At 40.6% G+C, this 14,512-nt stretch overlaps 1 protein-coding gene across 2 annotated transcripts; it reads right to left on the minus strand.

Moving 5' to 3' along the window:
• Window positions 1–463: 463 nt before the first annotated feature.
• Window positions 464–14,031, minus strand: LOC135665774 (shaggy-related protein kinase delta-like). Of its 2 annotated transcripts, none has more exons than XM_065177415.1 (10): window positions 13,892–14,031; window positions 11,480–11,719; window positions 11,076–11,168; window positions 10,933–10,992; window positions 10,582–10,854; window positions 3,326–3,400; window positions 1,162–1,218; window positions 932–1,072; window positions 751–801; window positions 464–670 (listed from the first exon to the last, which is right to left on the minus strand). In XM_065177415.1, exons 2-10 carry the CDS (start codon window positions 11,627–11,629, stop codon window positions 479–481), a joined length of 1,092 nt encoding a protein of 363 aa, XP_065033487.1. In that variant the 5' UTR covers window positions 11,630–11,719; window positions 13,892–14,031; the 3' UTR covers window positions 464–478. The 2 variants fall into 2 exon arrangements, with proteins under 2 accessions (XP_065033487.1, XP_065033486.1); XM_065177414.1 differs by having other exon boundaries at window positions 13,809–13,969.
• Window positions 14,032–14,512: the final 481 nt, after the last annotated feature.

The raw sequence follows: 14,512 nt of genomic DNA on the forward strand, positions 1-14,512 counted from the left end.
CATCTTCTACGTAGTTTAATATAATGGAAGGAAATTAGTTTTAAGAAAAGAACTTTGAATATCATTTTTTTTATTTTAATATTTTATTAAACAAACTAGTTAACCAAATTATCCTTTGATCTCATAAACTACCATAATCCGCATTAGGGATATTTTCAAGTCTTATACTTTTACCTATTTTTATTAACTCTTGACTCACAAAGGTTTCCCTGATTGCATCTCTACTACAAACTAAACACCACGAGTACAAATTATCTTGTGATGTCTAAAACTATCTAAATGTACCATTTATAATAATATATAAAGTTCAAAATAATTTTTTTTAGGTTCATTAGATCTATCCTCTATAGGCCTTTAACACATCTTCCAATATGACTTCTTAAATCAAGCAAAAAGTTAAAACTGAAGTCATTCCAAAGATAGATACCCATAACTTCAAAAGTTCAAACTTCTGATGATTTTAGTTGTTTGAATATAATCAGCAAGCACATTCAAACAAGAAATAATTATCAATCATATTTGGTGATATAGAATGGATAAACTCTATATAACATAAAAACAACTTCGAGATTACCTTGTGCCATGGATGAGCCTTTATTTGTGGAAACTTAAACTCAGTATAGTTTGGATTCATGCACTTTATCTCTTCTCTTGTAGGTGTTCCAAGAACCTTAAGACATATCCAAGAATATAATTGGTATCAGGAAAACCACTTGAATTACAATTTCTGTACTTTGTTTATTATCCTACCTTGATAATCTCCACCAGCTGGTCAACACCACTTTCTCCAGGAAATAGGGGCTAAAACAGCCATGTGCCCACATAATCAAAATCATTAGAAAATATTAAGGCACCAGATACAGTAATTTAGTATTTAGTATTTGCCACAATATTTGTGACACCATATTTTAAATTGAGTGAAAAAAACTACCTGCCCAAGAAACAACTCAGCCATCACACAACCAGTGGACCACATGTCGATCGCAGTTGTATACTCAGTCGCACCAAATATAAGCTCAGGTGCTCGATAATATCTTGAGCATATGTAAGAGATATTAGGTTCCCCTTTGACCTAAAATATGACAAAATAAAAGCACATTGGAGCATTGTTTTGTCTTAAGGCCCAAAACAAAGAAGAGAAGCTAGACAGGAATTGCTTACCAATACTTTTGCACTACCAAAATCACACAACTTGAGTTGATATGTATGTGGATTCACCTGAAATTGACATTTAACATGTAACACAAAATGAGCTAACCAAGAAGAAATAAATGGTAGATAAGGCAGTAATAAATCAGATCTTAACTATTTTGATTTACATCAATATCACTATTCCACTACACTGTGAATACATTACTTTTCTTGGATAATTCTACTTTACTATGCATGTGAATTCATAATGTTATATGCTTTACATGGTCAGTCTCAGTCCCAGATAAACAGATGTATGATCAACAGTGCAAAACTTTGCAAACACATATAAAGTATATTATTACTAAACATATGTTCATGTAGGTTGTCACCCAGAATTGGCACCTCACATCTTCACCATTAGAACACAAAGAAAGGAAGCCAACCCAAAGCAGCAATTTGCATATGCATAGATGAAGTGACAACCACAAATTTCACTCGGTACATATGAGTAAAGGAATTAGTCAGAGTATCAGTTTAAACTAACATAATGGAAAAATCAGAACATTCCCATATTGGATAAACTATACAATAATTTGATGAAAATTTGTCATCATTGACCAAACCAGTGATTTTTTATTATGTTCACAAGAATCACAACCATGATTGGCTAACATTTGTGGATACGTAGTCAAATATAGGACTCTTTGCCTCTGCTCAATGCACAGGAACCTTCAGTGTGGCCTCACCTTTCCTGGAAACAATTCACATCCTTGCTGGCAGCCACCAGAAGTGAGAGAATAGCTGAAGATGTCCAGCAGTAGGCAACAAAGTCATAAGTTGCTTCTTTTCTTGGTGATATTCCAATAAGGTCTAAGGAATTTGGTAGATATCATCAAATCTACTAATTTAGAATTTGATGCATGGATTGCCATCTCAGAATTTGAGTCTTCCTTCTATTCCCTTTTTGTTCTTCTTGTGCCGTCAAAACACAGCTTGGCCATGCTGACAGGTGTATCATGGCACTAATATACCATAATCTGTGTGGGTTTTTCACATCTAGATTTTAAGTGTATGCTCCTTAAATAAGACAGATACATAACTGTCACATAGTCTATAAGCCACCCCATGATCCATCACTATCAACTGAATATGCCAGAGAGCTTATGTTACATACAAACTTTCAGCAACAAGTTTCCTCCCAACAAAGTGCCCTCAATTATGGACACAGATATCCTTTGTTTTTTTCTGTGATGTATCATGTTAATGAACTGTTCAATTTAGTCTTCCTATTCAACCTTGGTTTAACTGTCTGGTTCCTTGGATTGTTCATTTCAAATAGTTTCAGGTGAAACTGCTGAGACACCAGGAAGAAAAGGTAAAAAAGAATGACCAAAGGGTACCATTTCATACCTTCAGTCTGCTAAAAACGTTTTGAATCCACAAATGTAGATCTGCATTAGCTACTATGGTTTAACTATGCATATGTAGAAATACTTCCCTGAATTGTCAACAACTATCCATCCTCATAGAGGCTGTTACTACATATTCAAAGTAGATTTCAACCTTGGCTGTGTCTGTATGTCATTTCTTCAAATAGTTGTTTCAGGAACATACTTACCTACTTCAAATATTATCTTTTTAGATGTTGGCTAGATTTGGTCCAACACTTTCTAAACCAAAAGAAGGTTAAAAAAATATAGAATGATTTTAGACCCAAAATTATCAAAGTTATGCTATGTCTATGAGATCGAAATCTCAAAAGTTTGTGACCAATGACAATTAATGAAGGTTTAATCATTTTGATAGGAGGCGAAATAGAAAAACCAATCAGATAAACATTTTAAGAAGTAAAAACAACAAATTGCAATTTGGCATTCTAATGTCTGATATGCTAACAGAGGAAAGCACAACAAATTGTCACAGTACTTACTAATTTGATATGCTTACTAAGAGAGGAAAGAGAACACAATTTAGGATTAAAATAGCAAAATCAATTGTATTGTGATGGATATCATCCAAGGCCCAGACAAAATGCATATTAATTAGATCATTAGTATGTACTTCCTCCTTTAGCATTGTGTTTGCAGAAACCAGCAAATATTGATGGAGGCTTGGATGCAAAAGAAATAGATAAATAGAGCATATGCAGACATATGTTTAACTTAATAGGGCTAAGAAAGAAGAATCTCACAAGTAAATTTTGTGGTTTGATATCTCGATGACATATGCCAACAGCATTATGCATGTAAGCAAGTGCTCTACATATCTGCAAAAAAGTAGTAGTAGACTAAATCAGAGTTGCTCAACAAAGAAAATCTAAGAAAAATAAATTTGACTTCCAATTAAGGGCATAAGCATTTTCTGCTAAAAATATGGTCCAGGACCAAAACAACCTTATATTTAATCCACCAAACCACTTACAAGCCAAGAAAATCAAAGTAGTTATGGACCTTTGGTCAAGTAGAATATCAAATGAAGAAGAAACACAAAATGAGTAATGTACTAGCCACAAATAGAAGGGATGAGGCTTGTTTCTGCAGATTTCCACTGAAAGACCCTAAATCTTCTCATTTTCTAAAATTGATGGATTTGTCTCATCCCAGTTTCAAATAATAAAACATAGTGACAAAAATGAAATTATTTCCCCATCATTACGTGCATAATTTCAATTTTTGTTTGATCTGTATGCACTTACATCACAATGCTTGATGCACCAAAATGACCAACATGACTTGTAGATCCAACTTCCAACAGCAGGGAAAGCCAAAGAATCACTCAAGATAGGATTTTTTATGTGCTACATGGTGCACAAGTTTACGCGTCAAGGACTTTTCGAATAATGAAGCCAGATCAATCACACATAACATGGTTCTCCTAAGACTCTCACATACATGTACATGTCAAATGCTCACAGGCCTCACTACCATCTCACAATTACATGAACATCTTCATCTTGAATTAATATACATAAACTTGCAGCTCACCACCATATAAATTAGTTATAAAAGCCAAAAGTGCCCCTAAAACAACACTTTTACTTGCCATGTAAAACATAGTCTCCATGACATGTATAAATCTTCTACTGAAGCCAAACATTCATTTGTTACTACTCACTATCACGGACAAACTTCTAAACAGGATGTTTGATGTACTGCTTATATATGTCCGTGTCTTTTGATATGTTCATGCTTTGTACAGCATGTAGAGGGACGGCCGAAGGCTTAATAGTCCCATTTTAGTTAGGTTGGTGGCCGCTTTAGGCTTATAAATAAAGGTTGTGTCATGTGGACACATGCGAGAGATTATCGGTCTGTAATGGACCATTTTACCCTTGTTGTGCAACTGTTCAGAGCTTGTAAAGTCTGTTTGTAATTTGCATTGTCTATGAAGTGTTTTCAGAAATGTTTGCTTGTGGATACCGAATGAGGCGTTTTCTCTAACCCGCTCTCTTTTTATGGGTCTTAAGGGACATGGGAGGCTTTGGGGAGGCTGACCTTTGCGAACGGACACGCAAGGGTGCCGCACGACTTAGGCAAAACCAGCTAAGTACGTGACAGATGGTATCAGAGCGGGACAAGCACTCATAGAAACACTTAGCATGCAAACGTGGGGGACCTAGCTGGGCTGCGTTGAGGGCAGTCAGCACACGCGCGACCGTTTGGGGGAAAATGGGCATAGAGATGTAGGAAAAAGGAGTCGCTCAGAGGAGCGGGCATCTGACATTAGCATTCAGAGGAATGGCCAACCCTTCGCGCAAGAGGCACCACGAGAACAGACAAGCTTGGAAGAATGCGGAGCGCACAAAGGTTGGGATGGCTGAGTTTGAGCTACGGCTCAACGTTGACAACTATACTTGATGGTGCTCAAGACAGGCGAGGTGCTTGGTAAAGGATGAGACCATGCAAGGTGGAATGAGTTGTTCAGCGACCGAAAGAGTTGTGCAAAGCACACAGAGGTGAGGGGAATTGCTAACTCAAAGAATTCGGTACTCATGCATGGGCTTGTATGCGGACGATGGAATGTTCGCGGCCATCCCAAGGCGACCAAAACTCGGCGCCATGAAGCATTGAAACTTTCTCTTCGGCATGTGAAGGATACGTCCGTAGGAGGCTGTAGGGTGCAACTAGTTCAGCATGTTGCTAGGCCTTGAGGGGTGCAGCGGGGGCTGTATTGACGTGGAGTCGCAATCTAGCAAGTGCGTTTGCAAGAGGCAGAACAATGCACAGTTTGTTCAGCAGATCGGAGTAGTCCAAGGGGATGGTGGTCTCCGAAACGAAGAGAGATGTTGCTCCAACGGGACAGTTATCCAGGAGGGATAAGTCCTGGCTCTCTAGAGGGAGAATCAGGTGGGACGGACCGCACATGTTGAGGAGGAGTACCTCAACAAACAACAATTCCACGAATCTCAATGGACTAAGCAAACGGCGAGGAGTCGTCGCATGATCTCGCTCGAGAGAATGCATTGGTGGATGCATCGCGAGATCAAGTGGGGGAGCGACCCAAAGCAACTCAAATGAAGGCACACTTGGAGTCGATATGGAGATCGGACTCAAGGGAGGGTTGACCCGTGGAATGGTGGGCGCGAGGGCCACCATCGACTCAATGCAAAAACGAGGAGCAGAGCAACTTGGGTGTAACTTGGCGAAGTACCCAAGCCGCATGAAGGAAGCCAGCATAGAAGTTGGAACATGGAGCGGAGGCACACTGCTTTCCTTAGACAGAGGTCAAGGACATGAACTCTTGCAGAGGCAAGAGTAGGATCATGTTGTTCCATGGGTCCTTCATTCTGGCGAAGCGGACTCATCTTGCATGGGGCCAAAGACGAAGGGAGCTTCTAGGCACATGCACCTTTTCTCATAGGAGCATTTGATGGAGGAACTAAGGCGACTCAATTTGCGGAGGCGAAGTTGGGTTCAGAAGGCCTTAGCATGGGGCAAGAGGACGCAGAGGCGGGTACTCTTGAAGAATATGCCACAATGTTGTCATTCAAGTTGCCATGAAGGAAGCGGTGCGTGGCGAAGATTGTGCTGGTAGGGGCAGAGGCCCAGGATCCAGACAATGGTGCACTAATTGCAGCGAAGTCGGGGAACTTCGGGAGCTACAAGGCGACAAACTATTCTAGAGCGGTGCTTCATCTAGGTGTGACCCAAGAAATGGTGGATGAAGATCGATTGCCAAAGGAGCGAACAAAATCAAAGGTGGAAGAGACCCTGCGATGTATTGGCAGAGGCCACACATGAAGGGTTCACAATTTGAGTTCATCCCACAAGGATCAGAATGCAATAGAAATGTTACCAGGAGGCGACATGGTGCAGCGGATCGTGGTGGAACAGTTCGTGGCAATGCGATACACACAACATAGTCCCGTGAGGGACTAGATCATACGGAGGTATGATCGGGAGCTACTGGAAGCTCCACTTCGGTGAATAACACGACGGTAAAAAGGGCTATGGATTCAAGGAGTAAAGGCCATGGTACTGCAGAGGCGGGTCTTCCGTGTGTGCATCGAATTTTGCATCGGATGAAAACCTTGGTCATCAGCATATGGGGGCTGGGATCCACCAAGGGAAAAGTTCGAATGCAAGTACCAGTGAGTCCCATGGGAGGGACTTGATCATACAGAGGTATGATCGAAGTAGCTGGAGAGTTGGACTGCTCCAGAGCTCATATTCGCTTAAGGGAGCCCGGCAAGTCAGAGGACAAGGTCGAGTAAACGAACGTTGCTACCAAGGAAGCTAAGGAGAACAGAATCGGTGCAAACCCTATAATACGATGACAGAGGCCATGCATGGGAGTTGTAGTATGTCTTTCCATCGACCAAAAGGGAGCTGCTTGGAGAACACAGAGGTGTTGAAGCAGGGGGTCGAAAGGGGCGAGGAAGCGGCGACGAGTCCATAGGGACTTAGCTATCCAAAATCAAGCATCAGTTAGAATTGAGGTGGACTCGGAGGAGTGCCACAGAGCAAGGTTCGCAATACCGTACCGTACCGGTATTTCGACCTGGGCTCGGTACCGGTACCGGTATGGTACGGTATACCGAGCGGTACACTCAGGTGTGCCGAGTACTGTAGCAGTGCTACAGTGCACTCGGACCGGTAACAGGCGGTCCGCGTACCGGCAACCTTTCGGACCGGGTATGTACCGCCCGTACCGGGCGGTACAGTTCGGTACTGCAGACCCTGCCATAGAGGCATATCTATTGATTGTGAATAAAGGGATGCAGATGCGAGGCGACGGATAGTAGTGCCATGGGCATGACAGCGCCATGGTACCGCAGAGGCGGGACTTCCGTGAAAGTCATTGATCCCTTGCTCTCATGGAGGGAGAGCGCTTGGTCGTGAAAGAGGTCGAGGAGGTGGACCATGCAGAGGCAAACTCTAAGTTCCGAGACAAGGCTGAAGGGCAGAGGCCAAGGAACTTCGTAAGACCGGTGTCAACGAGCTTCTCATCAAGATAGCCGAAAGTGAAGGACTTCGGGTCATGCAAGAATGCATAACCAAGGAACGAAGCAGGCAGTACGCGGTGCTGTACCTTTGCTACTCAGTGGAGTAGGCGGTAGGGTTGATGGAGTAGACGGTACAATCCCAGAGACGACCAAACCTATGAGAGAATTACTCCAAGTTGGGTTGAAAACTTTCTGCATTCCAGAAGTTCGATAGCATTGAGAAGGTGAATCACAGTAACTAACTCAACGCAAGGAGTGCAAACACTTCAAGTGCTTCAGAAGTGTGAGAAAAGAGCAGGCGAAGGCTAGTAACCAGCTCGATGCATGGAGTACAACCTCAAGGAGGCGGGCGAAGTCAAGTAACCTTTGCCTTCTCAACCCTTAAGAGAATGGGCGAAACCGAGTACCCCAATTCTCTTATCTATCCAGCAGAGGAGCTCTGCACAAGCTCAAAGACCCTTCGAAGATAATGGAAGACAATAGTTATCAAATCCTCACCAACGGTGATCAGTGCTACTGAGAGTAGATTTTCCGCTTCATTTCCCAGCGAAATGCCAATCGAAAGCGGAAGTGATGCGAACCTACTTGGATGTGACAACTAAGTGAAAGAAGAGTCAATAAGCAAATTTTGTGGAGGAAGGACCCAAAACTTCAGAAGTTTGTGAGACGATGCTCGTTAAAGCTCCAACAAGCATCCATCCAGTTCAAGCAGCATGAAGCATTTGAGAGACTAGCGCAGTAAGGATGGTCTTTTCCTTCATCTGGAGGATCCGCAGGAACCAACAGGGATCAACACAACTCAGCCAACCCCACACTAGAGTCAGAGTCATTGGCGAGTTGAAGCAGCATGGCGGATCAAAGGTTCGACTACTCGAAAGCAAAAGCGGAGAGCAACTGGGAGCCAGGAGACGCATTGCAGCTGAAGCAGAAGATTGAAGACTCAGCAAAGGCGAGGAGTTGTAGTGTCGACAAAGGCTTCGATGAGGACGTCGAAGGAATAAGTGGGGGAGAATGTCACAGACAAACTTCTAAACAGGATGTTTGATGTACTGCTTATGTATGTCCGTGTCTTTTAGTATGTTCATGCTTTGTACAGTATGTAGAGGGACGACCGAAGGCTTAATAGTCTCATTTTAGTTAGGTTGGCGACCGCTTTAGGCTTGTAAATAAAGGTTGTGTCATGTGGACACATGTGAGAGATTATCGGTCTGTAATGGACCATTTTACCCTTTGTTGTGGAACTGTTCAGAGCTTGTAAAGTCTGTTTGTAATTTGCATTGTCTATGATGTGTTTTCGAAAATGTTTGCTTGTGGATCCCGAATGAGGCGTTTTCTCTAACCCGTTCTCTCTTTTGTGGGTCCTAAGGGACATGGGAGGCTTCGAGAAGGCTGACCTTTGCGGACGGACACGCAAGGGTGCCGCACGACTTAGGCAAAACCAGCTAAGTCCGTGACATCACGGATGCCAAAACCAACTCTTAATTCTGGATAATTTAGCATTGACAGCTCAACTGGGACACTAGTATGTGCAAGACACTTAAGACTACCAAAATTGACAAAATTGTCTTCTCAACAATACCAGTCTCATATGTCCATGGTTGGCAACAGCGACTACTACTGTACTTCCTCCAGTTTTGCACACATAATAGACTTTTCATTTTGAAAAAAAAAAAAGTCTCATGCAAGTGCGAATTTGAGCTCAAATGATATGCTTTACCTGTCCAACATATATTTAGAATAAGGTCTAAGTAATGCATATCATATGCCAATTATGTGCCAGTGAGATTCCAGCCACAATTGATGCATTATATTTGCTGCATTTGTACATGTTGATTACTGCTGATTGTCACAATGCACTAATAATTAACATTATCCAATGCCCACTCGTCACTGCCAAGGTATAAACTATGTGGTAAACAAGTTACAAGCACATCACTTTCAACAAATCTATGCAGCTTCATACATTAAGGAAGTGGGGGAGAGATAAATTAGGATCCTGTTGGATCCATTTACACACCTGACCTCAGCATTCACATGATGAAGCATTCTTGATCTGGGTCTAATTTATGTATCCAATCGGGATAACATGTTATGTCCTGCTTAGGTCAAGTTGGCAGGTTCTTGTCAACCATTTCAACTCCTAAAGGCATCAACAGAAGTCTTGGCATGTCTTAGACGAGCATCAAACAGAAGATAGCCTGTCATACTACTATCTGGGCAAAACAATGGAGACATGAGGGTCATGGTTTTTCACATGGTATCAATCAAGATTCGTCATACCGTGGTGTACCACCCTATATGGGTGGTACGTGCACATCCAACAGGGGACTAATATGGCGGTATATATCGGTTTGTTGGTACCCTCCACTATATCATGTGTCGGTACGTCAGTATGATTTGGTACGTAGCATATCGACAGCCGAACGATACACCGGTATGGACCAGGAAGGCGAACAATGGTATCAATCACTTGACTCCTAATGACATCAACAGATGCCTTGGCATGTCTTAAGCACAAGCATCAAATAAAACACTACCTGCCACACTGCTAGCTGGGCAGAGCAATGGACACAAAATGGCTGTTAGTCTTCATTTTTTACATAAGAGGCATGCTTCAGTACATGAAACAAGATCCTCAAACCTACATGGCACTTTTCAGTGGACAAAAGATTAATCTGGCACGATGAGTTAATAGGCCCCATAAGTGAGCTTAATCTCCAAAAAGTACTGAGAGAAATAACACATAAGGAATGTTTGAATCAACAAAAGATTAATCTGGCATGATGAGTTAATAGGCCCCATGAGTGTGCTTAATCTCCAAAAAGTACTGAGAGAAATAACACAAACAATGTTTGAATCAGCAACTATGCAAATTGAACTTATATTATCATTTCAAAATAACAACATGATTTATTTCCATTATTAAATATGATTGAGCTTTCAGTTTAAAGAAACTAATACAGTCAGATGATTCCTAGCTGGCCAAACAGAAGTGCACACACCTGGTAAGTGAAGAGTTTCACATATATGAGAGGCATGCGTTGGTTCATCCTGTTGTACTGCCTTGCAATACGATTAACGGTCTCAGGTACAAACTCCAATACAAGGTTTAGGTACACCTCTTCCTTATTTGTAGTTGAAAAGAAGTAGTGCTTAAGAGCAACAATATTTGGATGGTCCAGCATGTGCATAATTTGTAATTCCCGGTTCTTGTAGCGTTTATCTTGAAGAACCTTCTTGATAGCCATTATCTCCCCAGTTTCCCTGCACTTGGCCTGTTAGAAAAACCAAAGGATCTGGCATTATTGGCAGTAGCTGGAGCTTTTAGTCTTAAAAAAAAACGTGTCTGATACCTGAAATACGACCCCAAAAGAACCTGTGCCAACCACATGTTCTGCTATATAACTAACTGCCTGTTCAGTCGACCACATTACCACAATGAGCCAGCAATAAGTCAGATGATAACATAAATACACAAACTCTTAGGGGAAAAAACCTGCTTTGGTTGACCATTACGGCCACGAACAGTAGCAGCAATTATTTGTCCAGCTTCAGCACTAATTCCATCAATAATTTCTGACTCAGTATCCTGAACAAACATGCTATTTATTATCTTTAAAGAGCGAATCAAACTACAAAGAAGTGCTTCCTAGTTAGTTTAGAAAAAAAAAAGGGGAGGAGCTTTTCCCATTTCTAAATAAAAAGCAAACATAAATCACTCCTTTAAAAAAAGAAAGACCCTCATATATATATAATTAACCTTAAATACAACAAACAATAATTACTTCTTCATGTAGAAATTCAAACGTTACCATTTAGAGAAACCTCATGGACAATGGTAGGGCCACAACAAGCACACAAAAAACAAAGGAAGTGAAAATAAAGTTATCTGAAGTATACTTCTTCATCATCTGCATCCAGCCTGGCATCCTTTAACTTCATTTCCAGCATCTCTCTTCCAAGCCATTCAACTGAGCTTGATGACCCCTTAAAACTGTTCACCACCCTGGAACTTCCCACACCAGCATGCCTTAAACTCGCAGATGCCATGTATTGCTCACAGCCAAGAGTTCTGTTACTCTGGCCCCACGCTTATGGCTTTCTAACTCCAACTAACACTGAGTTAGGAAATCTGTACATCTGGAGGGGAAACAATAATAAGAAGTCTGCACTAACACAATATTGGAGTTTCCACAATGAAATAGTATTCTTGAAAAACTAGAACCTATGGATAAAAAATAATATATTAAAAACCGAAAGCGGAAGATAGAATTCAATTATGATTTTCTCTGCCAACACTGACCCATGGATAAGGTTCCTAACAGAAGAGGCATCAGCAGTACAATTTAGCTTTTAAAAAGAGCTAGTTTAAGAATCTCAACTCAAATTCAGTAAACTTATTACTTTTAATTTGTACACAATCTACTTTTCTGCTTGGCATTTCAATGAAATTCTGTTGGCCCCTAGTAACTGTAAGCATTCTTCAAGAAACCAATTCACAAAACAGCCCTTTAAATAGAAGAAACAAATTGAGAAGGATTCATAACTGTGTGGGATCTATAGTAGGAAAAGAATCAGTAAAAAAGAAGATAATAAAAGGAGAGTGACTGAGAAGAAAAACAACATATAATTGAATTAGTGACTTGCTTTCTTGGAGAATAATTACATTTAATATCTTAACTTTGCATAATTAAAAAAGTTACAGCCAGCTCTTACTTCAATTGCTTGCTTCGACAAATAAAGGTTGTAGTCGACACTCATAAAAGAACTGCCAACCAAGCTTATCAAAGACATCTATTTCATGTAAAGGAGAGGACTGACAGCCCAAAATCTGATGCTTCCAGTATTTATTCATATCTTTCCAATGGTGTTTGAAGTCATCAATTGAAACATCCTTTGATTTGGGCAAAAGAGGTTTCATGAATCTCGCCTTTATTATTTATTGTACGCAACATACATCTACCACTTAGTGTGGGGAAGAGATAGTTTTCATTCGCTAGGTCATAACCAATATACCATAGGTAGTCAAATTGCCAGATCATTCAGGACAATAATTCACTGTCAACTGAATCTTCAAGTAGTTCCAAAATTTTTAATTATGGAACAACCAAAGAAATAGTTTGTTGTGATAGCAAAGCTATAAATTCAGCTGCTTGTAATGCATAGTCATCAATTTCCCAAATATTTTGGACTTTGCAATCTTAATGATATTGTCGACTAGATGGAAATTACACAAAGCACATTAACAAGGGGCATTTGTTGATCAGACCAAAACTTACCACCATACCTACAAGCGCACTAGCGAACAAGGCTTTTTATAGCTTTACACACTTCAATTATTGCAACTTAAACTATCATATGCATTTTCCACAATGAAATTAAACGTCAGATTGAGAAAATTGGTTTGGTTCCCTTAGATGTTCTTTAAGACCAATATCATTTCCACTAAAACCATACCACCTCTATTGATACGATGACAACAACAATAACTTTTATAAAAAAATCTTTCCACGGTAAGCATGACCTATGTTTCTTAAAAAGAAAAAAAAAAAAGGATTCATGAAACACTAGAAATAACTTGCAGGAGTTCAAAATAAAAAATAAAAAAAATGTTAAAACCGTAAAACGGCAAACAAAATAATAATAATAATCTTTTTTAATTTCCTTCTGAAGTATAATACAACTTTTTGAAGAGGTCTTGATAATCCACTAATTTTTAATAGTGAAAAAAAAATACAAATTGCAAGCCCATGAAGTCTTGGAATACTATAAGCCTGCATGAGTAGGTTTCGTAAGTCGAACTCCTCACCTCTAAAAAATCGTGAGAGATTACTCACATGTCCTGCCACGTTATTAAATGAGTTTAATTTTGAGAAAAATCTTCAGACCACATCACTACTAACCCTAAAAAAAAAAACACCGGACTTCCACAAAAATTGTAGTTTTCTACACACTCAACTCCCCAGAAGTCACCCCACAAAGAAAAAGAAGGCAGATCAAAAAGCCTGAAACTTGCATATCAGATAGAATCGTCAAAACAAAGATAGGGAGTGGCTTCATCATAGGGAAAAAAGGACACAAAATGGGTCTGTCAAAATTCAGAATTCGATCATTGAGTAGTAACAGAGGAACGAAAAGAAAGGCAAAAAAAAAAAAAGAGTCTTCCAAAAAAACAACAATTGCCTCCTTGTTATCAAGTGATTGCTCGTCTGTGAATCGCTTCGCGTACCTGGAGAAGAAACCGTCGAAAAGACAAGCAAAGATCGAGCATCTTGGGATCAAGAACACGATCAATCTAGTCTGGTAACTTACCCTCCCTCTCTGTCTCACACACACAGTGGAGGTTGTTCTTACTCGCCCCAAAAGTAGCCGCAGCAGTAGCAGTGGGGGTTCCTTGTTTATTATTTTTATAAAGATAATTACACCCCACGAAAAGACCCGAAAGGGACCCAGATGATCTCTACCATAAATCTCGTCATCTCCAACCTTTGCAGTCGGGTATCCGCGACCGGTGAGTCCGTCGGTGTGTCAACCGTTGGACTTATTTTTATGGCGTCGAGAGAAATTTGAGAAAATAAAAGGCGTGTCGCAACGCGTTTCCCACCACAGAAAGGATGGGCCCCGCACGTTAGGTTAGGTGGGGCCCGTAGATTCCCACTGGGTATACGCGGGGTAGCGGCGCAGGTGGGCGAGTTTGGTATTCTGCAGACACATACCGGCACAAAGCTGACGCCCGACGACGACACGATTAGAATCGAGCGGAGTTTGTCGTCTTGTGAGGACGAGTCGGCCGCCGCTCAACTTCTTCCATTGTTAGGGTAAATTACAATACTGCCCGCATCAATCATACCTTTTGAAGTGGATAATATTAATTATAAACTTAATAAAATAAAGATAATTTATCGAAAAAACCTCCCACTATTTATTTATTTA

This window comes from Musa acuminata, unplaced genomic scaffold (genome assembly GCF_036884655.1).
Source record: "Musa acuminata AAA Group cultivar baxijiao unplaced genomic scaffold, Cavendish_Baxijiao_AAA HiC_scaffold_1049, whole genome shotgun sequence".
Classification (NCBI taxonomy): domain Eukaryota; kingdom Viridiplantae; phylum Streptophyta; class Magnoliopsida; order Zingiberales; family Musaceae; genus Musa; species Musa acuminata.

Coding starts and splice junctions, on each gene's coding strand:
- LOC135665774 (XM_065177415.1), bottom strand. CDS start 11,629: ATGGCATCTGCGAGTTTAAGGCATGCTGGTGTGGGAAGTTCCAGGGTG. Junction 3,401..10,581: donor TGAAACTCTTCACTTACCAG/GTGTGTGCACTT, acceptor ACTTTTTTGCAG/ATATGTAGAGCACTTGCTTA. Junction 1,073..1,161: donor TTGGTAGTGCAAAAGTATTG/GTAAGCAATTCC, acceptor GTCATATTTTAG/GTCAAAGGGGAACCTAATAT.